The sequence below is a fragment of the Salvia miltiorrhiza genome, chromosome 7, assembly GCF_028751815.1.
Source record: "Salvia miltiorrhiza cultivar Shanhuang (shh) chromosome 7, IMPLAD_Smil_shh, whole genome shotgun sequence".
NCBI classification, from domain to species: domain Eukaryota; kingdom Viridiplantae; phylum Streptophyta; class Magnoliopsida; order Lamiales; family Lamiaceae; genus Salvia; species Salvia miltiorrhiza.
Genome location: NC_080393.1, coordinates 10990391 through 11016103, shown reverse-complemented (window position 1 = coordinate 11016103; position 25713 = coordinate 10990391). Strand labels below are relative to the sequence as shown.

At 33.7% G+C, this 25713-nt stretch overlaps 2 protein-coding genes, 1 long non-coding RNA gene and 1 other non-coding gene across 5 annotated transcripts; 2 read left to right on the top strand and 2 right to left on the bottom strand.

The window, feature by feature from the left end:
* Positions 1–892: 892 nt before the first annotated feature.
* LOC130992676 (protein DMP3-like) lies at positions 893–1852 on the bottom strand. Its single transcript, XM_057917426.1, has one exon. The coding sequence runs from the start codon at positions 1729–1731 to the stop codon at positions 1108–1110; it is 624 nt and encodes a 207-aa protein (XP_057773409.1). The 5' UTR covers positions 1732–1852; the 3' UTR covers positions 893–1107.
* Positions 1853–5578: 3726 nt separating this feature from the next.
* On the top strand, positions 5579–5738 carry LOC130996305 (U1 spliceosomal RNA). Its single transcript, XR_009092490.1, has one exon. It is a non-coding gene; the product is annotated as a U1 spliceosomal RNA (small nuclear RNA).
* A 3917-nt stretch (positions 5739–9655) lies between these two features.
* On the bottom strand, positions 9656–12127 carry LOC130992659 (uncharacterized). Of its 2 annotated transcripts, none has more exons than XM_057917395.1 (5): positions 11987–12127; positions 11145–11336; positions 10948–11046; positions 10682–10833; positions 9656–10250 (listed from the first exon to the last, which is right to left on the bottom strand). In XM_057917395.1, exons 2-5 carry the CDS (start codon positions 11310–11312, stop codon positions 9872–9874), a joined length of 798 nt encoding a protein of 265 aa, XP_057773378.1. In that variant the 5' UTR covers positions 11313–11336; positions 11987–12127; the 3' UTR covers positions 9656–9871. The 2 variants fall into 2 exon arrangements, with proteins under 2 accessions (XP_057773378.1, XP_057773380.1); XM_057917397.1 differs by having other exon boundaries at positions 11859–12000.
* Positions 12128–12287: 160 nt separating this feature from the next.
* LOC130992705 (uncharacterized) lies at positions 12288–13655 on the top strand. Its single transcript, XR_009091351.1, has 2 exons — positions 12288–13260; positions 13383–13655. It is a non-coding gene; the product is annotated as an uncharacterized LOC130992705 (long non-coding RNA).
* The last annotated feature ends 12058 nt before the right edge of the window (positions 13656–25713 follow it).

Below are 25713 nucleotides of genomic sequence, written 5' to 3'. Positions count from 1 at the left end.
GAACCCTAAAATTGGAATGAAGAAGAAATTAGTACTTGATTTACTTTAAATCCTTCAATTCAATATAAAACTACGTCGTTTTAGGGTGATAGGCTAAACTATGTCGTTTGAGCAGCCGGAATTTTAATCCTACGTGGATTCCCGGCTGCCATGTCATCATAAGTTTTGACACCGATCAAAAACAGGGGAAAACCACGTCTCGGCATTAACTTCAAGAATTTTAATACCATGTTTTGAAGGTCAGGGGAAATTCGCGAATTCGGCGAAACTTTGGGTATTTTAACGCTATTTGCCCTATTATTTATGTGAAATTGTGAATATAGGTTTAAAGTCAACTCTTTTTTGTGATGATATTACGTTATTTCGATTTGATCCAATAGTGTGTAGAAGGTCCAGCGCTGCATACGATGGCAGATGCTTGGCATCTTATAAAAAATAACATTCTCTTCCTAATTAGAGAGAAAACTTGACACATTCTTTTTAATCAAGATGATAAATTAAGGGTTGAGGCGGCTTGTGTTTTCAACTTAAGAAAATTTGAAAACTATTCAAATACTTAAGCTTGAAAGGGATAAGGATATATATATGGGGAGTATTAATGATTGTGACTACCACTACTATTGACTATTGTCGTTATTCTTATCATCCAAAAGGCCTAATTAAAAGTGGGCATATGATTCATGAAATTATGATCGGTATTTAATAAGATTTCCATACAAAACTTAAACTCAATACTAATAAAAATTTATTAAACAAGTAACTTAAAAAGACACATTAAAAATGATTGTATACGTCATTTTTTGAAGGGTGTTTTCTTTATTGGAAAACTCCAACAATTAAAAAAATAAAATTATAGTACTATTTGTCGTACGTATATGTTGTCTTCTGATACTATAGTAAACAATATTTCCTTGATATACATATACAACATTCGTATTTAAATGCTTGGAATTAATAAATGCTGTATATTTTATCTAAAAATGAAAATAAAATAAACACTACTGCAAAAAACGCTTATGACGACTGGATTTAAAGATATTTTTTTTCTCTATTTGTTTGAAGTGATATATGATAGAACGCACAAACAATCAACCTAACAAAATCAAATCACGAATCCCTGGTGACCGGATAACCAATGCCATGCCTCTTGGTCGGAAAAACCACAAACAACAAACTACAAAGGAACCCAACCGCCACCGGAGCAACATCTAGAAGCTTCTGCACCTCATTCCGCGGCATCGGATAGAAGCAGCCCACCACATTCTTATCCCTCAACGCCACCGCCGCGAACACCACCAGCGACAGCAGAGCATGCACCACATCCATTCCCCTCAGCCGGAACTTGCTCAGGTCCGGCAGCACCGCCGCGTCGGGGCTGTCCAGCAGCCACAGCCCCCTCCTCGTCACAAACCCGTAGTGAACGTCGCCGTTTGAGCACTTAAGGCTGTCGGTGAAGGAGGCCAAGAGGCACGAGAAGCCGAGGGCCGCCAGGAGGGCCGCCGGCAATGTTGTTGTCTCACATGAGCCGCCATTGGTGACGATCGGCGTCAGGAGTTGGAAGGCGAAGATGGTGCCCGTCGGGAGGAGGTTCGCCAGGTTTGCCGAGCTCTGCAAGGCCCGTGTGAGCACCGTCTGCGGGGACGGGACGGTGCTCGGTTGTATCAGTGAAACGACGTCGTTTTCTGCCTTTGGAGATGCAGGTATTGACAATTGTCTTTGTCTTAGGGCCATTTTTTTTTTTTGGGAAATGGTTGTGATGGAATTGGGAATTTGTGGGAGGTGATGAATAACTTGGTTTTCTTGATCATTATATATTTGATTATAACTGTGACTAAAGATTAGTTGAATAAAGTCGTGGCTCGCCAATGTTGAAACTAGAAAAGGTAGATCTACCACGTTTCTAATTAGTATTTAAGTGTTTAAGAAGAATATAATATATGATTAATTATTATTTTTTGGCATGAGAGTAGTACGTTATTTTATTGTGTTCCAAATACAATCATAGTTTATAGGACCCAACATGCACAGCACATGATACTATCATGCTAGATGCTTAATGTATAGCTTTTTATTTTTTCCCCTTCATTCCAGCTTTGTTGAAACTTCATTTTTAGACCAAACTTTATATTAAATTGATTTTCTTATACAACAAATTAAATTATTTTTTTCTTTTCCGATGCATGTTTGCAAGGCATCAATAATAAACAACAAATACATTTCATCTGCGGTGATCGATGAGATTCAATTAGGGCTGTAAATGAACAGAGCTACTCGCAAGTTATTCGAGATTTGGCATGAAAAAAGCTCGTTCGGAGCTCGATTCGATAATAAACAAGCCGAGCTCGAGCCTGACAGTGCTCGCGAACACGTTCGAATTCGATTGTTCGCGAGCCTGTTCACGAACCTTCAGCCGAGCCTTCAATCGAGTTAGTACACAAGCCTTAAACGAGTCGAACTCGAGCTCGAGTAACAAATGTTCCATTTCTTTATCTACTTTCTACACATTTCTTAATTTTCATGCCCAAAAGTAATGAAACGGAGGGAATATATTTTACAGATACTTTAATACATTTTACCAAACATGTTATTAATATGACATATAATAAAAGACATTTCAGTTAAATATAGGAAAAATTGCACCAAAATACACAAACTTTGCCGAAAATCCATATTTGACGCAATGTTAGGATTTTACATTTTAAAACACCAATTTAACAACTTGTTCAATTTTGACACTTTTTTCATTTCCGGCAAATTAAAATCTGACGTGGCGCCTACGTGTCTCGCCGCCACACTCCTCGCCGTTTGCCAGACAAAACACGAAACGACGTCATTTTTTTTAAAATAAAACGACATCGTTTTATACTTTTCATTATGTAACCCCAATTTCCTCAAACCTAGTTCCAATTTCACGGCAGATTGAATTGAACGATCCCCCCAATCTTCAAGAACGGCAACCTTGATTCATTCTTCCTCTTCAAGTGGTGTGATATAATCATGTCGGCCTCTTCGTCGTGGTCAATTGGTTCAGAGGACGCCGTTATTACATGCCGGTGCCAAAGACCGGCGAAGGTGGAGACCTCAAGAACTTGGAAAAATATCGGTCGAAAATTCTACTGCTGCCAGTATGGAGACGTAAGAATCCCCTTCAATTCGATTTCCCCATGAAAAAATGGATTTCCCCGTTTCAATTTGAAAATTTTGTAAAACCTAATTTTCGTTACTTTGATTCATTGTTAGTGCAAATTCTTTCTCTGGGTGGACACGGCACAGAAGCAATTGAATGTAGTTTCGAATAAAGATTTTGAGGAATTTGCTGCGAATTGCTTAACAAGATTGACAGAGCTTGAAGTGAACTTTTCTGAAATGGAGAAGAAGATGCAAGGATTGGAAGAATTGAACATTGCTTGTGGGAAGAAGTTATTATTCATGCGTGTCCTCATTGTAGTCCTTGTGACTTTGATCATCAAATTAACAATGTAGGATTATGTTGTAGGCTGGCAATGATATTGTAATGTTCTTAGTTTAAGTGCTATTGTTGTCAGAACTTTTGTAAGCATTTTGGTTTGAAATGAATTACAAGATTTGATTGCCAGAGCACCTCTTGTTCAAAAACCAGCATTCATGTAATTTAAGTAGGTTGCATAAGTAGACTAAATCAAAAGTATAACCAAAATAGAATTCATTCATCAAATCAGAAGTTTCCAACAAGCATGATGTTAATTTACAAAAGAAGATAAATACATTCCCAAAACAGTAGTCTAAATCAGAAGTTTAATAATAAAAAACATATCATGCTTGTAATGTTTGGCAAAAAAACTTAGTTCACTATCTGTTTTCAATCAAATTGCAACCCAACATAGACTTCGATCAGTGACTTGACTTTGTTGGGTTGCAAGTTCACTATCTCTTCCAAAGTTGCTTGTGCCTTCTCCACTTGCATCTTCACTTCTTCCAACTGCTCATCCCCCTTTAGACCCTCTAGTTGCTCTCTTCCTTGGTTGTGGCAGCCACTGGTTTCCTAGGCCTTCCTCTCTTGCCCTAAAAAAAGAACTTTGTTAGTATAGTGGAAACTGATAATATGAACTAATGTAGAGTTACCTGCTCCTTTTTAGGCTTGGGTACTTCTTCATTCTTGCACCCTCTCGCAATATGAACTAAGTTGACAACTATATTCTAGGAAGGGCTAAAGAAGGGAGTAAGACGACGGTGCAATACCTGTCATTCTCCATTACTCCACGGTGCGATGCCACCTCGTAGAACGACGAAGTAGGACGACGTCAAGATTTTTAGGTTTTGGAATGAGGACAGGGGTGATCGAAGAATGAAACGGAGAGAGAATGAGATGGAGATGAAAAGTTGCATGAAGGAATATGAAGAGTTTGAAGTAAACGTTGTCTTTTCTGAGTATTAAACGCCATCGTGTAATAACACGCAAGCAATACGACGTCAGTTTCATTCCACGCTGGATAAGTGAATGACACGTAATAGCCACATCAGATTTTCCAGTTGCCGGAAATGAAAAAAGTGTCAAAATTGAACAAGTTGTTAAATTGGTGTTTTAAAATGTAAAATCCTAACATTGCGTCAAATATGGATTTTCGGCAAAGTTTGTGTATTTTGGTGCAATTTTTTCCTTAAATATATCACACATTATCCCATACCGCGCACCAAACGAGCTCTAATTAGATGAAAGAAGCCCCATTTAATAATCATAAAATTAAATTAAAGCATATAACATTTAAATTGAAGAAAATATATATAAGAAATAAACAAAATTAAAAATATGACACAAAATGAAACATCAAATACGATACGCAACTTATAATAATAAAAAAGGTATATAATAGGATTAATTAATGAACAAAAACAATCTCAAAGTTTAAGTTGGCGAACCCCACCCTATCATTATTTTGTAGAAAAAACACATAAAAAATGTTCATCCATAATTTAAAATCTACATTGGATTTTAAAATTGGGTCCAACTTAAAAAAGGAGAAACTTACTTCAAAATTGTGCAATACCAAAATTTTCAAAATAAGGTAAATAAATTGTGAAAAAATATCACTCATTCATTAAATCATGAAGAAGGCAGAGCCCAGCCAAATTAATTCATGAGGCCCGCAAATCAGCAGCAAGCAAACACAATATAGGTGTGGTTGATTAGTTTGTTGGTGTGGCTGATTCTCTTTTTTACGTAAACACGTATTTTATTTTAACATATAAATGTGCAAAAACTGAAAAATAGGTGTGTATAATTTTCACCGAATCAAAATATAGTGTTAAATGTGGTAAAGTCGTGTCAAATTTACAATTCAGCATAATTGTTGTGATTTGGTGCAACTACCACATGATTAAATTGTATGTCACTTCTACAATACTCTTTTAAGGTGTTTAAAGTTAATTTGATTTCTCTTATATTGGACTCATTGATAATAAGAGTAAAAAAGAGAGCCTAATAAGCAAGCATTTCTTATAGTGTGAAGAAAGAAACTAGATATATATCCCACATCGAAAGATAAGCAGAGGGAGTGTGAGAATAGCTCATACATAAATGGAAGAAAGTAATTGAAGTTCCATACTTACCTGGACGGGGTCGATGGGCGATCCATAAGGCCCATGGCCTAGGTTGGTGATCTCCATTGCACTTAGGAGAGGTGCTCGCCTAAGGTCGACTCAAGTGGTTGAGCCTACGTCGTAATTTGTGTTAGAGGGGGCCTGCGTTCGCGCGGCCCCTACCAAATTCAGTTTGAACTATAGGGTGAGTTTGGTTTTGTTTAAATTGTAAAATAAATTTGATCAAATTGTATTTATTTAGTGTGGTTTGATTTGTAATTTGAAAAATATAATTTTTTTGAAAAGAAAATATAATTTTTTTGGTTATGTTTGATTTTTTTACAAAATACAAATCAATAATTAAATTAATTTATTATCAATATTGTTTTTTTTTTGTTAGTAAAATTTTATTCAAAAAAACACAGAAGATCCTCCAAAGTCCAAACTATAACAAAGAAGTTATAAAATCAAGATTAGAATTCCGAAGCTAAAATCTCACTTTAATTAACTCGGTCAAATCTCCACTCTTGCTTGGTAACTCCTTAAAGACTTTTCCATTTCTGTGATTCCAAATATTTCATACCACACAAGTCTATAAAGTCTTCCATATTTCTAAAGTACTTCTCTTTCTTGATAGCTTCAAATGTTGCTCAAAACGAGTTAGGATTGACATGACTAATGTACACGAGCCCAAATCAATTATAACATCTAGTCCAAATTCTATGAGCAAAGAGGCATGAGAAAAACAAATGATTCACAGTTTCACAATTAGTCATCATCCAATTGAACACATCTTTTCGAGAGATTTTGCCTTAGTCGAATTTTATTCAAGAGAAGCTTCCGATAAAACATTGACGCTTTATGCAGAGCAAAGTTACACTAAATGTGCTTCAAAACTCCATGGACCAAGTTTCCCCGAACAACACTCTTGTCAATTTCCTTGTGTTCAAAAGTTGATGAGTAGGTTCCATTTGAATTTGTCGTCCATCTTCAACCATCCTCTAATTAAGGTTAGGCTTGAACTTGTCAATAAGAGTGAGTAAGCAAGAAAAAAATATATATATTTTTTAATCGAATAAATTCCTCCTCGGCATCCACACCCAAACCCAATTATTTCCATCCCACACTCCATTATCAATAATACTAACATCTCCATCTATTGACACCTTAAACAATTTGTTGAAGCTATATGCCGAGCTTTTTTCTCCTACCCGATTTTTTTTTCCAAGAAGCAAGTCTTATCCCCACTCCCTACAACCTTCATGATGTTATCTTTAAACCAATTATTTGAAAAATGTCTTTCCATCAGACTGACCCTTTTTTCATTACCCAGTTTTCAAGCTCCCCAACTTCTGCCTCACTGTTTCTCATTTTCCCATACTTTGAGCGAAGCACCTTACACCATAATGATTCGCTTTCAACATTTATTCTCTAACCTCATTTCCCTAGGAGTGCCTTATTGAACCAATCGACTTTTCTAATCCCTAAACCTCCATTGTCTTTTGATTTACAAGCATTCGCCCAAGCAACCCATGCAATCTTTTTATTTTCTCCCAATCATCTACCTCGCAAAAAGTCTCTCTGAAGCTTAGTTATTTGATGGATGACACTAGTAGGTGCCCGAAAAAGGCATAGGTAATAGGTGGACAAGTTTGATAACACATGGCCTTCAGTAAAACTATTCTTCCGCCGAAAGAAATGTGTCTATTTTCTCACCGGTTCAATCTTCTACGGATAATGTCCACAACGGGTGATCACATGGCATTCTTTCTCGGACTCTCACCAATCGGCATACGCCTAGATATTTGAATGGTAATGAGCCTACTTTGCGATTAAGAATTGTTGCAAACTCCTCTAAATCAGTCTCCGGTGTGTTAATTCCCATCAAGGCACTCTTCCAAAACTTAACTTTCAAGTTAGACACTACTTTGAAGCTCCGAACAATCCCTTTAACACTCTTGATATTGTCCATTGACGCTTCTCTGAACATAAGAGTGTCATCGACAAATTGAGGGTGAGAGATTTCGACTTGATCATTACCCACATTGACACCAAAAATTAAATGTGACTCTTTTGCTTTGTCAATCAATAAGCTAAAATCTTCTGTCTCAATAAGGAAAATAAATAGAGAAAGTGGGTTGACTTGTCGCAGTCGTTTTTATAATTCATCACAAGGGCTCCCATTAAATAAAACTGAAGCCCAAGCTGAAGAAAAACATTCTTTCATCCATAAGCATCACTTATTGTTAAATCCAAGCAACTTCATCATGTGCAAGAGATAACCCTAATCCGCTGAATCCTAAGCTTCTCCAAATCCAGTTTAAATAGCACATAACTTTGATTCTTTTTCCTTACCTCTTCAAAGGTCTCGTTTACTATCACTATGATGTCCATAATTTATATTTTTCTAATAAAAGCTGACTGATTAATTGAAATAATGTTATCCAAAACTTTGCTTATTTGATTTGCAAGTAGCTTGACCTTGTACATACATCCAATTAAAGAAATCGGTCTAAACTCTTCGAGCTTAATTGGATTAGAGACCTTAGGAATATCAAAACCTCCCAAATTTTTGGATAAACTTAAAGTTGAAATCATCTGGCCCTGAGCTTTTTGAGCCATCACAATCCTAAATGGCTTTTCTGATTTCTTCTTCGGTGAAAATTGATGTTAACAAATTATTCTCAACATTCCCCAATCTTTTATTCAAAAAAATCGAAAACAGTGATTTACACCAGGTTAACTGAAGAAAAGTGATTAGAAAATAATTTTTTGATTCCTTCTTTTAGAGTTTAAAATTATTTAAGGCCATTATCTTAGGGAGATTTGCAAAAATAAAAATAGGCCACTATTTTTTGGACTTGCAAAAATAGGCCAATTATTTTAATTTTTGGTATTTTTAGGCCACATGTGTACCCAATCAGGCTATTTTGGGCCACATTTTGACCCCAAAAAGTGGTCTATAAATGCTGAATTGAGCTCAAATATGGCCTAAAAATGCCAAAAATTAAAATAATTGGCCTATTTTTGCAAGTCCGAAAAATAGTGGCTTATTTTTGCAAATCGCCCTAAGATAATGGCCTTAAATAATTTTAAACTCCTTCTTTTACCTCAGTTACTTCCTCTTTCCATTTTCCATTTATCTCCACACCCACTAAGCCATTTCTTCTCACGTTGCGTTCGACGCAAGTATGGAAGAAGCCAGTATTTGCATCGTCTTCCTTGTTATCATCATCATTTTAATATTTTAAGCATATATCAAAAATTTTATGTAATTAATATAAAATTATTTTATACTCCCCCCGTCTCATAAGAAAATATCACATTTTTCATTTTCGTTCGTCCCATAAGAGAAGTATCACTTTCATTTTAGGACATGACCTCACTTCTCTTTTTAACCACAACTCATTTCTATATAATCTCACAATTAATTCAACCACAACCACTCATTTCACTCAACACATTATCTATCAACATATTTCTTAAAACCTGTATCATCCGTAAGTAATAATCTATTATGGGACGGATGAAGTATTTTTTTTTTATTCCAGGAAAATAAGTACATGAGTAAATAACATTAACACAGTCATATATGGTTTGATTTTGATAATAATATTGTTTAATTTGGTTTGGTAGCCCATCCTAATTTTTTAGGCCTAATAGCTTAAACGGCCCATTTCAACTCATTCATCCATTTTTTTTACTCCCAGGTCCAAAATCATCAGCACTCTCCTTTGTGCGAGAGAATGAAATTTGTGTTATGCGTTAGTGAGTGGGAAGTACGAGAAATTTATCATGGGAAAATGAAGGCTAAACAAAATTTCACCCTTTAAATCTTCTTTTTCTTTTCCCACATATTCTACTTGACCCTTTCTCATTCCCCATTTACATTACAAAAAATAGATAATATTATCTCTCCAAAAATGGTGTGATAATATTATCTCTCCTTTGTAGTGTAAATGAAGAATTAGTAAGAGCTAAGTAGGAAATGTGGAAAAAGAAAGGAAGGATTTAAAGAGTGAAATTTTGTTTATCCTTCATTTTTCCATGATAAATTTACAACTAAAGAGAACGCACACTTAAATAAACACACCCTCAATGTAAATTAAAAACGGTAGATGAATATTGAATTATCCAATCAGCTAAAAAACCATTTTGACCACCCATGTTATCCAGATATACACATGCGAGTTCAATCGCTCAAACTAGAAGAGATTGGCGGGATTTGAATATGGAATCCAAGAAGAAATATGAAATGAGATACAGTTACATTCGATACGAACAATGTTCCTTTGCTACAATTTGAGGGCAGTGTCTAAAAAAGCCAGTTAAGACTGATGTTACCGAGCCAAACGAGGAGTGGGAATTGCGCCAACGCAATGAAAAGCAACAGATAATGATGCCTAGTCGAATCATAACCTGCAAAAAGGACTCGTTTCATCGTCTTCACCAAGAAAATCCCCATGCCCAAACATGTCCACGGTAACAGGAAGTAGTATGCATAGCTCCAAAAAATTCTCCCGAAGACAGCTAGAGACAGTCCCGTGAAAGTATATCCAGCATACGCCACCATGTCGAGCAAAGGAGCCTCTCCACTACCCAAGGACAACAATGTCATTTTCAGAAGGCCAACTTGAAAAACCCAGCCTACCAGCCCCTTGGCAAACAGCCAGTTCAGGGCTTCAGGGCTAAACCTGCAACATTAAAAAATTACAAATGAGACCCGGGCTATTCCCGCATAATCTTGAGGGCTTACAAAGAGTTTAGAGAGATTGACTGCAAACGAAAACTGAATGCTCTAAGCTAGCATTCTTGAAAATTTGGTAGTGAGCTTAAAATATTCCACCCGCCATAAATGGGAATAAAAATGATGCCACAAGCACCAATAAACAATAAGCAGACCTCCAACAAAACATTTCCCGGCTCCAGGAAAAGATAACACAGAAAAAAAAATTATAGACTAAATAAGTAACATGTTCAGGTGCCAGTAAATCGATGCAGTTCACAATATCTGAAAGCACCAATAAACAAGAAGCTCACTTCATACGGCCAATTATTATTGCAGGAGTGGCACAAAGAAATATAAACAAGAATAGAATGCAAGGCATTACAAGAATAAACTCACTTTCCATGAAGTCCTAATGATAGGCCAGCGAGAACCAAATAGGTACCAAATGCCATGAAAGGAATGTACAAGTCCGGGGCATTTATATCATAAATTGGGGGCTTGTAAGAGAGCCTGCCACCAACTGGCTCGGAGATTCTTGTCCAATGGCCCTATGAGATGTAAATAAATGAAATGCTACTACTGAATGAATAAAATCATAATAAGGTATAAGCAATTAGATAAAAGAAGTAAACAGAAAACATCATAGAAGATCAAAATATTACCCTGTGTAGAAATGGGAAAAGAACGACCTTCAATTTGTTCTTCACATATTGATCATTGACTTGAAAATAGTATTGTGGATCGGAAAAGTACCTACTGATCTGTTTCAGAACAATTAGATAATAAGATGAGGACTTGCAACAAAAATTCTTGAATGCGTCCTAAAATCCAAGTCATCTCATGTTCCATCACTACTTACATTGCTTTGCACATATTCAGAGCTAGATCCTAGAATCTTCTCTCCGTAAGCACCCAGTCCACCTCTAATGAATCCCGAACTTGCACCATAAAACGAATTTTCAAAAGGGTTTGGTTGAGCATTAGGTGGCCGAGGGACACCAAGCTGCGGTCCAACATTATCATACATCTTTACCCTGAATCAATCAAATTTCTACAAGAACAATAATCATTTATCAACATTATTCGAGGCTAATCCACAAACAAAGAAGCATAACACATTAAAATACCAATGACAGTGATGAGAATATAACGAAGCAATGAGCAACCCCCAAATTCAGGTCGAGAGACTCAATGAACCTATTCTTAAATACAAAGAAAGCTCCAAGGAAGTTTCATCTGTCAGCATAATTTCAATTGACTAAGTCCACATAGCGGCATAACTTCTTCACTTTTCTGCTTAAATACAATGCACGTCGAGATCTCAACTTGATTGCTTCACTTATCCATAGATCAGCAATACGAACAAGCTCAAAAAATCAGAAGTAAAGTTCCGTTGTGTAAAAACCCAAATCAAATTTAACCCAATAACGTGATTTCCCCCCTTCAGATCAACATCCACAAATACATCAATCTTCACATTCACACACTTAGAAACGCAAAAACAATCAAAAAAACACACAGCCCTATCACAGATTCAAACAAAATCGAAGTAGCAACTAAGAGGAAACCCCACATCACAGCGGAATCCTGCATCCGATCCCCGACCAATTCGGATCCAGTTTAAGCCCCAATATATGCCGGATTTTTCAAGAGATTGGTTTCTTCAAGAAATCAAAAGCGCAAAGAGAGAGAGAAGCTTACCGGTGAAGGAAATGGAATAATTTCTCGCCGGTAGAGAGGAAAAATGCAAACGACAGAGTTTTGATGAGCTTTGCCGAACAGTGGTGGGCTGGGCTTAGGAAGGACTGCGTCTGATATTTGGGCTTACATAATGGGCCCATTTGGGCCTTACAAATTCCGGGAAATTGACTCGGGACTTGGAATGTCATATGTTGATTTTGTGGGGGTAAAACGGGTAAGTTAATTTCTCTTCGAGTAAAGTAGGCAAAGGTAGATATGCTCCATGTGAGCTATCGACGATGTTTTAAATTAAAAGTTGTCAAACTTGTTTAATTTCACAAAATCTTTTTGTGGGTAGAGATTATTTTCTGTTTAGATCTTCAATTTTAAATTCAAGTATTTTATTTTCGTTATTAGAAGAAAAGATGGGGTCTTAATTCCAACATTTCAAATATCCATATACTCCCAACGTCCATAAAAAATGGTTCATTTTTTACTATTTTGGGATGTACACAAAAATTAGTTTATTTCCACTTTTGAAAACTATTTATCACATAATGGATCATATTCTCCACTCACAATACAGTTCATTATCATTATAAACACTATTTTTTAAGTGTGACCATTTCTCCACTCATAATACAATAACTATTTTTATTAAAATTCGTATTGTCTCTTATTAGAACTATTTTTTATGGACGTATAGAGTATTAGAATAAAATAATAGTTTAACGGTAATATTTCACGACCATATTTTTTCTATCCCGCATATATTTTCTTTCTCTCATGCTCTCTCTCGTGATTCATTCAAATTGAAAATTCTCAATATATAAACTTTTTTTCATCAACATTTTCTCCCGGGAGAACTCTCTTCAATTCCCCCCAAAAATACACCATGGGTTTGGGGAAATTCCCCATCAATGTCAGTGAAGTCCTCACAGGTCGCCGCTGCAGTATCCCTTAAAAGCCACAGAGGCAGATGCAATGCCCAATCGAGCAATACGATAAATTAGTTGTAGAAATCCTCTCCTTCTCGATTTTGCCATTCGGCCGAGCAAAACGCGGGGACGAAGAAGGCCGAATCGTTCAAACTTGAGTGCTCCGAGGTTGGGAAGAAGGTGGAGCGTATCCGCCAGATGTTTCGCTCGCTCCCTCGCAATCTCTCTCATGCTTAGGTCTGCTATCAACATTGAAGGTTGCCATCATCGGACCGCCGCCGGGGATCTTCAACAGAGGCTATATGGACGGAAGTCTTAGAGTTAGAAGATTAATTCGTCATCGCTTCGCTGCTAACGGTGCGCTCTTTCAACCTGTTTTTTTTTTTTTGTTTATTTATTTATTTTGGTTTATATTTAAGAGTAATTAATTGTAAATATTGATGTGTTTGAATTAAAGTAATTGATATTTCATTTTGCAGTCAACTTATTTTAGGCATAAAGACGAATTAATATAAGAAGATTTAAGTAATTGATGCGGAGAAGGTCTTGGTGGACGTCGCCACAAGTTATTTCATTGAGAAAATTATGGTAGAAGGCAAAGATTATTACCTTAAAATTGTGAAAACACTTCTTAAAATAAAAATAAAAACATTTTTCAATGTACGAATTTTATGTAGAACACGTATGAATTCATCCAACAGGGTTACGAATCAACCGTAGATCTTGATGATCTAAGGGCTGAAAATTGTTTATATTTTATATTTTAAGAAGTGTTTTTATTTTAGCCCTCCCCTATATATATGTGTGAGCACGCGCCCTTGTGACATTATTTAATTTTTTTAACTCGCTTATCCTCTTTGTGTGGGTGCGGCGGCCAACTGCGGCTTATCAAACTCAACACAACCCACTATTGAAAAGGTCATCAATTTATGCTTATTTTGTTAAATCTTTTGCTAAATTATGCTACAGATATTTTTTATTTTGAAAATTTACGTTTTCAAATTTGAGATTTATTAAGTGAATGATGTTGATTATTTTATTTTATTTTTAAAATATATTTATATTTGTTTACATTTTTATTGTATTTAATAATTCTATTTATTTATTTAAATATGTCATTTAATTTGATGTTCGTCGTACATGACATCGGAGGGAGTAAATTACAAATTGGATGAAAGATAATGTATTGTTTGACGATTAGCACTTTGAAATAGGGATGACAATGGATATTAGACCCGATTCAAAATTGTGGATCTGGATTCATTTTTCAGGGTTTGGATCTCAAAATTTTAGATCCGATGGATCTGGGCTGGATCTGGATCTCAATTTATAAAACAGGTCTAGATCTAGATCTGAATTTTTTAGATCCGAATCCGCCCCAAATGCGACACATGGACCCCTTTTTTTAATATATATTATTTACATTTTATATTTATTTTTCTAATAATACAAAACATAAATATAAATATTAGAAATCAATACTTTAAAAATCAATACACAATATAAATATTAAACATTACATACTTATTTGTATTATTGTATACAATAATTATATATCCTACATGATCATAGAAACAATGCAGTTAAATTTTGGATAGACTTTCTTCGTATATGTATTACTGTATTAGCGCGTAACTCATGGAAATTTAATGGAGAATCACTTTACATCGTAATTATATATTATACATTATTTATAGTCATAGTAATACAAAATAGTCTTAATTAATATAAATTATTTTTTAATTAATTTTATTTGACCAAAATTAAATTGGTTGTACAGTTCAAACTATAATAATCACAACAATTTTCGCCAGCTATATATTAATTTTATGTTAGAGGGTCAAAATAGATTGTCTTTTTATATAAATTTTTATTTGATGAAATTTCATCAAAAGTTTTTATATAAGGATTCTTTTTTAAAATGAAGCCTATATATTACTATTAATAAATATATATATATATATATATATATGAATATAAAGAAGTAAATATATGAATTTAAAGAAGCTAATGAATTAATATGAGTCTTACACAAGTCTTAGTAGTTATCAATTATTCAAATTCGTATAATAAAAATTATGTATATAAACATCATCTATATATCGAATTGATATTTTGTTGATAAATTGAGAAATGGAAATGAGCCGCAAAGATTAATCTCGAAAAATAAAATTCGTTAATTCATTGATAAAACATAAAATTTATATTATTTGATAAACTTAATTATATTATGTTTAATTATAAAAAATATTCCCCCCGTTTCAACTTTTAGTATCCATTTTAGAGTAGCACGAGTTCTAATAAAGTGGTTGAGTGTGTTGTGAGTGGAATAAGGGTCACACGTTTTACGTGAGTGTTAAAATAATTAAAGTGGAGCAATGATTCCACCTATTTTTACTAAAAATAGAAATTGATACTAAAATGTGGGATGACCAAAAATAGAAAATCGGGTATGGAGGGAGTAGTAAACTAAAAAAACAACATAAGAAAAGTTAAATTTATTAATTCATTGTTCTAATATATGAACTTCTATTGTTTGACAAACTGATAAATCAAATTAAATTAAAAATTTGATGGAAAAATATAACTATTTATTTGGCCAACTAATTAATTAATTAGTCAAATTAAATTTAAGGTACAAAACATATGTAGGATGAGATAATATATTTTGTAATCTTTTAACCAGATTTTAAATTATATATTAATTTTTCATTAGACTTCATAAATTGAAAATCTAAATAAAAATATATAATTTGAATCTCACATCCATTTTTGTCTTCTGTTAAGATATACTCTCTCCGTCCTATTACAAATGTCACATTTCATTTGGGCACGAAGATTAAAAATTGTGTAATTAATAAATAAAGTGGGTTGATGAAAATTGTTTAAATATTAGGTATAGATAGAGAATATATTGCCCCAAAAAAATTAAAAAAAATTGGACATCTCATTATGGATTGTGGGACATTTGTAATGGGATGAATGGAGTAACATAGTATATTACTTTACATAAAGCAAATCAATGTTTGTAAGCGTATTCTATCAATGATAAACGTATTAAAATTTAAAATATACATAAGATAAATTAAACTTTTTATTCATCCTTCTGATATATGGACTTTTATTATTTGACGAACTTAGTTATTTGCTGAATTATTATTAGTAAAATTAACTTAAATTTTGATGAAAAATATAATTATTTATTTTGCGTTGTCACTGTTTATAAAAAAAAGGAATAAGAAATGTATCAATCGAATCTTGACACCAAAATAGCAACAATTACCACTATTTGGATTTAAACTATACTCTATACATACAAATTATAGATTCAAAACCTATACACATTTTCATTGTTTAACTTTATAGAATATCCATCATCTTAAATCTTAAGTGATTTATTTTATGTAAACTATTATACTCCATCCGTCTCATTATAAATGTTCCACCTTTTTATAATGAGTTATCTCATTATAAATGTGTCATTCTTTTTTTGGTAATATATTCTCTCTCTATACCTAATATTTAACGCAAAACCTTGTGTGTTGTTGTATGCAGGGTATGCGGCGATTCACCCTAACACGCATCTATGTATTATAAATTTTGGTAATTAAAATCAAAACTGTGATGTGGTGCAATGGCAACTGCGGCTTGTATGCTTATACCAAGGGGTAGGGGTTTGAAACCCATTGCCTCCTCTCTTTTTTTTTTCCTGTTTTTGTGCTTGCATTTTCTTTTCCTTTTTTCCTCTCCCCCTCCCCCCTCTCCCCGCTTTGTTCTCTTTTTTTGCCTACTTTTTTTTCCCCTGATTTTATACAATGTTTTTTACTTTTTTACAATAATAATTATTTGATCAAATAATTATATATATCAATAATTAATTTTTCTTACAATAATTATTTTCCTTTTTTCCTCTTTTTCCTCTTTTTTTGTCTGCATTTTTTTTTCCTCACTTTTTTTCTGATTTTTTTACAATATTTTTTCTTTTTTACAATAATAATTATTTGATCAGTGACTTGTGAAAAAAAGGAGAATGAAGTAGAACAGAGAGATTTTGAAATATTTGAATTATATATGCTTTAGTTAAATTGGAGTTTAATTAATAATGTTCCTCATTTTTTCTTTTGATGAGTCGAACCATATGGAGTAGAAGCGTCTTAATTGTGTTTCATTTCCTGCCACGTAGGTAACTTTGATTTTTCTGTTACAAAGAAGATTGGATATTTTAGGATCTCACAAAATAAATTATAGATTATCTGCAATTTTATTTTATTTTATTTTATTTTATGTATTACACATAAATCATACCATCGACGACTTGATGTCTTAATCTTCCACTACATAAATTTCATGCGGCGGATAATTCACAACAATAATTTATTAGCACAGATTCATTATTCATAGTTCGAGGTTCGTAAGTTAAATTGGTCTAAATTTAATCAATAATAAATGTAAGATAACAAATTAGTTACTTGCACCGTTGCACGTCTCTCTCCCTGCAAGCTTTAAATTATTGCCGTGCCGACTCACAACTGAAATTAGGAGTATAGTGATTTTTGGGTTTTCATACATCATCATTTATTTGATCAACTAATTAATTAATTATCTAAATTAAATTCAAGGTGCAAAACATATGTAAGATGAGATAATAAATTTTATAATCTTTTAATCATATTTTAAATTACACATCAATTTTTCATTAGATTTTACAAATTGAATATCTAAATAAAATTATATAACTTGAATCTCATATCAATTTTTGTCATTATATTAAGATATAAGATAGTATATTATTTTACGTAAATAAAATTAATTTTTATAACTGTATTCTATCAATGATAAGCGTATTAAAATTTAAAATATATAAGAAAATTAAATTTATTAATTGATCAATTGATCTAATATATAGACTTCTATTATTTGTCACTTAGTCATTAGCTGAATTATTAGTAGTCAAATTAAATTAAAATTTTGATGAAAAAGTAAAACTATTTATTTGAACAACTAATTAAATAATTAGCCAAATTAAATTCAAGGTCCAAAATATATGTAGGATGCGATACAACACATATAGTGGAGTATGATTATAAAGAAATGTGGGATAGGAGTTCTGAAGAAAATAAGAATGAAGGAGAAAAATAAGAATTAAGGAGAATTGAAAAAAATATAAATAAAGAGATTTTTTATTTCTTTTTAATTTTTATTTTCATTTTTGTTTTCATTTTTTACTCTTTTTTTTTTGCCTTTTTATAATATCAATTTTTGTTATTGTGGATTATTTTTTACAATATTTAGTTCAAATATATTCAATTAAAATAATTTTTTTTATTATATTTATAAATCTGAAAATTTGAGTTGATGTCAGTTTTATATAACTATAGAAATATAAAAATATTTCACATGCATTGCACGGAGTGAAAATGTTAGTTTATAACTATTAAATTAAATTATTGGTCAAAGTAATATTAGATTAATTAAATAATTTTTTAATAAAAATATAACTATTTATTTGGCCAACTAAAAAGTTATTTGACCAAATTAAATTGGTGCTACATATATATAAAGGATGATAAGAAGTATTTATATAAGCTTTAGTCAAGATGGAGTTTGATTAAAAATCAATATAGGATAAAAGATGCGACTTGTGAAAAAAAATTAGAATAAAGAAATATAGAAACATTTTAAAATAATGAGTTCTAAAATGCCACATAGGCAAAGATTAAATATATAATAATTTTCTGAAATATTTTATGTTCAACTATGGATAATAATTATTGAATTTAGTACATATATAGCTTTAGGGAGAAAAAAAAAATGAAACATAAATTACTAAGAAAATTACTCTTTCATTATATAACTAAAAAATATAAATTAAGAATATATATAATCATAACTGAAGAGAAATAAAATGACTATGGGCATAATAACATGTAAGCATATGAGGTGGTCTTTTGAATGCATTATTGAATTTAATATAAATAAAAATTAAAATTATACTCCCTTCGTCCCTGAAATGGCTTCCTCTTTGGGACGGCACGAGTTTTAATAAAAAGTTGTAAAGTGTATTGATAGTGGAGAAAAAGTGATATAATTATTATTGGAAGTTGTCAAAAGTGTTATAATTAGTATTGGGAGTGGTGAAAAGTGAAAAGTAAGAATAAATAAAGTATTATTAGTGGTGGTGTAGGACCGGTAAGTTTTCAAAAATGGAAAGAAAAAAAAAGAAAGTTATTTGGGGGACGTCCCAAAATGGAAAAAGAGGAAGTTATTTTAGGGACGGAGGGAGTATAATTTAAGAATGTATATAATAGGAATAATTGCAAATGAATGGGAGTTGAGGGCTTTTGAAATAGTGAGATATGAGAATGTCATGTAGGATAAGTCATTTTCTTATTATATATAGGATTCTAATACATATACTCCCTTTGTTATGCTTATAAGGTCTCATTTTTTTTGGATGTCCCATTTATAATGTCTCAAAAAAGAAAAAATTATTTACTTCCATGTATCTCTCTCTTGATTTACTTTTCCACAACTCTCTCTATCTTTCTCTTCATTTCCTTAATTACTTTCTCTATATTTTCTTAATTTACGTGCCTCATTTTGCTGGTATGTTATAATGGGGATGGAGAGAGGATCTCACAAATGGTTATTGGGAAATATATAAAATTTACATATTATATAAAAAAACAAAGAAATTTATAAAATTTTACCTCCAAATAGTCTCTCTCTTCACTTTTTCCCTCCAAATTTTATCTCTTAATTTTTTTTTCTATTTTAATCATTTTCAAAAAATAGTAGAGTTCAATTCACGCAAAAATATTCAATATGAATGTTAAATTAAAGATTACGAGAAGATCTTTTATTTTATGTAAAAGATATAAAAAAAATTTGAAATGAATAAATTATGATCGTTTAAAGTGTCAAAATTAATTTTTGTTCGCTCTCATTTATCTATAATGTTGAACACTTCATACTATTTTTTCATTTTATTTTCGTTTGTTGGTGAAAAAAATAAATAGATGCCATTTTTTCATTTATAAAAAGTTTACATGGTGGTTTAATTATAATTATTTTAAATTTAAATATTTTTAAATTATAAGTATTAATTTTTTATGCAATCAAGGAAAATGAAATTTGTATTAATTTTAATACTCCCTCCACCCCGCTTATAACGTCACAAAAAATTGTGTCATGCAAATTAAGAATGTGTAGATAAAGTCAAGGAAGATAAAATAAATGAAGAGAGAATAGATAAAGTAATTTGTTGGAGATCGATTGGAAGAAATATCCATCCTAGTTTTGATGATACCAAAACCCGTAGCTTTAACATCTCAACTAAAGATTACAGGAGAAAGAAGCAACTGAAGAGACTACAACTGAACTGAAGCAACTACAACTGAAGCTCTCAAAGACTGAAACTCAACTAAAGACTGAACAACTGAAGAAAGATACTGAGATCAGAACAGGTCCATTGAATCAAAGTCAACGACTGATCAAGAAAAGGACGGAAACATACTCGCCTACATTAAATGTTTCTGCAACAGCATTTAATTTACCAAATAAGAAGATGTCCTTCTACCTGAGCCAGAAAAGAGACATTATCTTCCAACGGTAGGATTTGAAGAAGAAGATCTCCGCCAACGGATCTATTCCTCAGAGACGCCTATAAATAGCTCAGAAGATCTCTCAAGAAAGATAGAGAGAGAAGAGAGAAGAGAGAAAAGAGAAGATTCCGATTCAATCCTCAATGCCGATGCTACATCAGATAATCAAATAGAGCTTAATATTCTTCAAGTATTGAATCGATGAAGAGAGGATTTAAATGATGTAAAATCAGTTTCACTGATTACTTAAACTCTCTTATTGTAACTAAGATTCTCACATTGATAAATCACTAGCCTAGTTACCGATTACTTGAGATTTTGTACACAGTAATCCTAGTTGGTATATTACAATACCCCCTTTTAAAAAGAGTGAGAAGAGTTTTTGTAATCGAGCTTGAGACTTAGACCAAGCTCAGTGGTTGTTTAGTATCAGTAAGCTAAACAGGTAGGTTACTTAGCACCCGCAAGCTAAGTGTGAAAATCTAACCCAGTGAGTTGGTTTGTCACACCCCAATTTCTGAAAGAATAACTATAACTGAGGTGCAACTAAATCATTGAAATGAACAAGGGAAAAACCTTGTAAAATACGAATAATGGCATGATAAATCGGGCATCGCCCCTTTGAATGAAGAAAGACAGATATCCGAATGATACTAATCAATCGACAAACATAACAACTTCAGGATCACAAGTTTAGTTTCATGTCTCGGATAACCAACATTCATTAATCGTAATACTTAAGAGTCAAGAGTCTAAGCTCATCAAAAGATATCATTTAGAGTCATAACATAAAAGTCTTAAGTCAAGGAAACGAAAGACAAATAAGGGCTAGTACTACAGCGGAAGTCAAAACACGGAGTTGAACCCTAGCCTCAGCTCTCCCCGTCAGCACCAGCCATCAACCTGAAAAACATTTGAAAATATTTGGGTCTAAGTACTAATGTACTTAGTGGGCTGCAACTTTTAAAACATTTCACAATTCGTAAAAGCAGTTTATCCAATCATTCATGACATAACTTAGAAGGTTTTAAAACAAAAATAACTTCTAAGCATGTTAAAGTATTTCATTTTATTAGCGCGCCATTGTCACACTCTGTTTAGTTACTCGCTGTGATACCGGACCTTTTAGCCACCGACGTATCGCTTTCTCCCATGACACTTGCCCTGAGGACGTAACTCAGACAAGTTGAATTGACCTCGGGACGCTACCCGGGCAGGCCTTACATGATACATGCTCCGGAACACATCCAGCCGAGCACCCTTATAACGCCTCTTACATGAATTAGTGCCCGATGGAGATCAACCCACCGAAACAACTAACAAGTGTACACAATTCTCAAACAACGTGTTAGGTCATAAGAGAACCTCGATCGATCCATGAATTGCGAGCCTTAAACATAACAGAGCGCACAAAAATATTTATTGGATAAACAGTTTTCAATTCATGAAACATTTAGAGCTTAATAACTCAAGCATACATTTGAAAAATAAGCCCACCTGTCTAGGCAAAGCCTGTCGTTTAACCTTATCTCTGAATCGGAATAGCAGTGCTAATCCTCCTGATGCTCAAAGCCTACAAGAAATCTATTCTTAATAGGTCTCCTTGAATTCTAATCTTAAGTCATGGTGAAGTGCTTAATATTCTATGATTCACTTAGCCGGGTTTTCAAAATTTAATGAATAAATAATTGAAAACATTTTCTCTTGAGTTAAGAACACCAACAATATTCTTACTCATCTTTTAATAATTGGAATTATAAATAAAACCAATTAAATCATAAATATTCTTATTGCAAAATATAATGCAAATATTGTCATGCTTAGCATATAATAAGTAATTTACTTAAAATATGCTTATAATAATAATTTAATATTATTATAAAAATTTACTCTTTGAAAATAATTAATTAAACTAAATAAGTCTAATTAATTATAATAGTGTAGCTCCTTTAAATAAAATCTGCACAAATCCAATTAAATTAATACTTGGGCAGCCCATGATTTAAAATAATCAAAGGCCCAGCTTAATAAAAGAAAATCGGCCCAACTGAAAATTTAAAACAAAAGCCCAACATTCAAAGCCCAATAATCAAACCCAATTCCCAAAACCCAAACCTAAAGCCCACACTTCCCCCCCCCCCTTCTTCTTCCCCCAACCGCATAACACACACACGCATACAACTAAATCTGTCATCTCTCTCTCGACCTCTCTCTCTCAGCCATCAGTCCCGCTGCCGCGGCTCCTTCCGGCGAGAAGCCGACGACCGACCCTTTCCCTCTACCCCATCTTCTTCTCCCTAGTTTTCCCTCTACCTACACAAACTCACGCACGCAGCAGCACCCTTCTCCCTCAGAATTTCGCCACCGCCGAAGCTTGCCGGAGCAACAACGACAGCCGCTGACGACGCTCGGTTCTCCCTCCTCAGGTCGACGGCAGCAAGGCCAAGGTCGCCGCCGTCCTGCAACTCACTCGTCAAACGAGCCGTGCATCCTCTCTATGAGAGCCTCGATTCCAATCCGCTCGACTCGACACAATCGAGCTAGAACCTCTAACGGGGCCAAGTTCAGCACAGGTTCCCGACTAGACCGCACTCTCATCCTTCCTCTCCCTCTCTGCCTTTCTCTCTTCGGCTGGTAACAGCCGCCCACCGTGGTGCTCACCGGAGGAGCAGCAGCGACAAGCCGCGCCACCGTCGACAGCAGCAACAGATGAGGCGGGCTGCCACCGGCGCCCTCTATCTCCCATGCTCCATCCTCGGCCGGACAACAGCGGCGGAGCCGCCGCCGAGCCCTAGCCTCCCTCCGCTGAACCCCATTGAAGCAGCCGCTCCTCTCTCCCCACCCTCTGTTCACAGATCCGGCAGCCTCGGTCAGTGGCTCCGCGCCACCACCGTCAGCACACCATTCCCGGCGAGCAACCATGAAGGCCACCGCCGTCCTCTCCTTCGGCTCACACAAATACAACTCTCATCCTCCCCGACTCAGCAGACCCAACCAGACACTCCAACATTGGAACTCGGCAATCAAAATCAAACTCAAGACTTTTCTTTATTATTATTAATAGATATGCTTCAAAATAAAATCTTTTCTTTTCAATGAATCATGCTATCATGTATGTATATGTAATAATGAAAGTCATACTATTGAAATGCTTGAATGTTTTGTTGTGTATATTGGTTTACTGGAATGGCACATATGAAGAGCTTGATTTTTAACAGTCGAGCAAATGAGGTAAGGGCTCGAGAGGAAACCTTTAGGTATTTAGGATGTGAAATGGTTGCTGCCTGATTCTGAATTTGCTTGTTTGTTGGAATCACTGCACAATATTTCAGATTTTTGCTTCTCTTCAATATATGCAGAAAAACTAAGAATGAGATGGATAAATCTCAAAGTTGAGAGGAATTTACCTATGGTTGCTGCGCACTTCAGGGATGAAGAAGAGCTTGTGAGGAAATTTCCAAGTGGATTGATTGTTGTAAAATATTGATTTGCATGTGATTGATTTAACAAAAGTATGGCTGATTGCTTTTTTTTTAAAAAAATATGGCTAAAGTTGTGGTTGGAAAGGAAATTCTTTAGGTGGAAAGAGTGGATGGGTGGTTGGAAAGGTGTTAAAGTGGATGATGGGAGAATAAAATAAAATACTCCCTCCGTCCCATAATAAGTGGCCACATTCTTTTCGGCACGGAGATTAAGAAATTGAGTGTTATATGTTTTAATAGAGTGTGGCCTACAATTGTTGACCAAATTAGTGAGTAATTGTTGACTTAATTAAAGTAATTTTGGCATTTTTAGAAAGCGGCCTACAATTGTTGACCAAATTAGTGAGTAATTGTTGACTTAATTAAAGTAAACTTTTGCCATTTTTAGAAAGCAGCCACTTATAGTGGGACAGACGAAAAAGGAAATGTGGCCACTTATTATGGGACGGAGGGAGTACAATAAAAATCTTCCGGGTTGTACTATGAAAACTGTAATATTCGTTCAGTGTTCGCTAAATAAATATCTCGTGAAAATACTTGAAAGGTAAATTAAATAAATATGCAATGCATATAAATTCAATAACTAAATTTACAAATATTTTTGTAAATCATTTTTGTTGGAATTAAAAATAAATTCATTTTCTTTTATCCGGCGTGAATCAACTTAATATCTAAGTTTAAAATAAATTCTAAACTTAATAGAAATGGGCGGGGTATTACATGGTTGCTGTAAGGTGTTTCCTTATCAGTACAGGCTGCTTTGCACCCGTAAGTATTGCAGTTAGGTTTGCATTGCACCCGTAAGCATCATGGTTTGCTATGCACCTGTAAGCATATGCCTAGAGTATTTGTCAGATTTGTTTTGGTCGTGGATGTAGGTTGTTTTCTGAACCACGTAAAAATTCCTTGTGTTCTTACTTACTTTTATATTCAGTATTTGCGCATATCTTTGTTTCTATAATACTAACTAACTGAAAAGAGTAACTAAGGGATTCTCTGTGAAAAAAATCTTTCAAGGCTATTTCACTAAGTTTAATATTCTGTTGCTAGAGTTATAAATTTAACTGATCAATCTTTTGATAGTCAGTTAATTAAATAAGTAACTCTACTCTGTTTTACTTACGACTGAAGCCTTAATTGGACTGAAGTTAATTGACCGGCTCGATTAACTGAAGTCACCCACTGAACCTCTGTTTCAGTATCAATCGCCACCTCTTGTCAACTGAAGCTCGCCTTTCAAATCAGTAAAATTGTCTTTCAGTACAAAGATGTTTGTTTTAAGTAAACATTCTTGCAAAAATAGCCTACAGGTGTATTTTTCCCTCCCCCCTATACACCTGTCCTTTCAACCCTCAAGGACCCAACATAATTTATTTTCTTATTTGGTCATAATTTATTTCCTTGTTTGGTTGAGATTATAAATGGAATGTCCCGTAAAGGAAATTAGGAAGTTATAAGTGGGACAGAGGGAGTATGAATTTGTAAATAAAACTAGTTATATAATTATGTGTATGAATTATTTATATATTTATATAAACATATTTGTTGCATTTTTTTTATATTATTTGTATTTTTTAAAAACAATTAATTAGTTTGGGCTATTTAAATGTGAATTGTTGGGTCCCGGAGGGTCACTGAACTGGTGTAGGGGAAGAATACACCAGTAGGCTATTTTAAAATAAAAACTTCTTTCGTTGACAAAAGTAAGTAGTGTGAAGTGATCA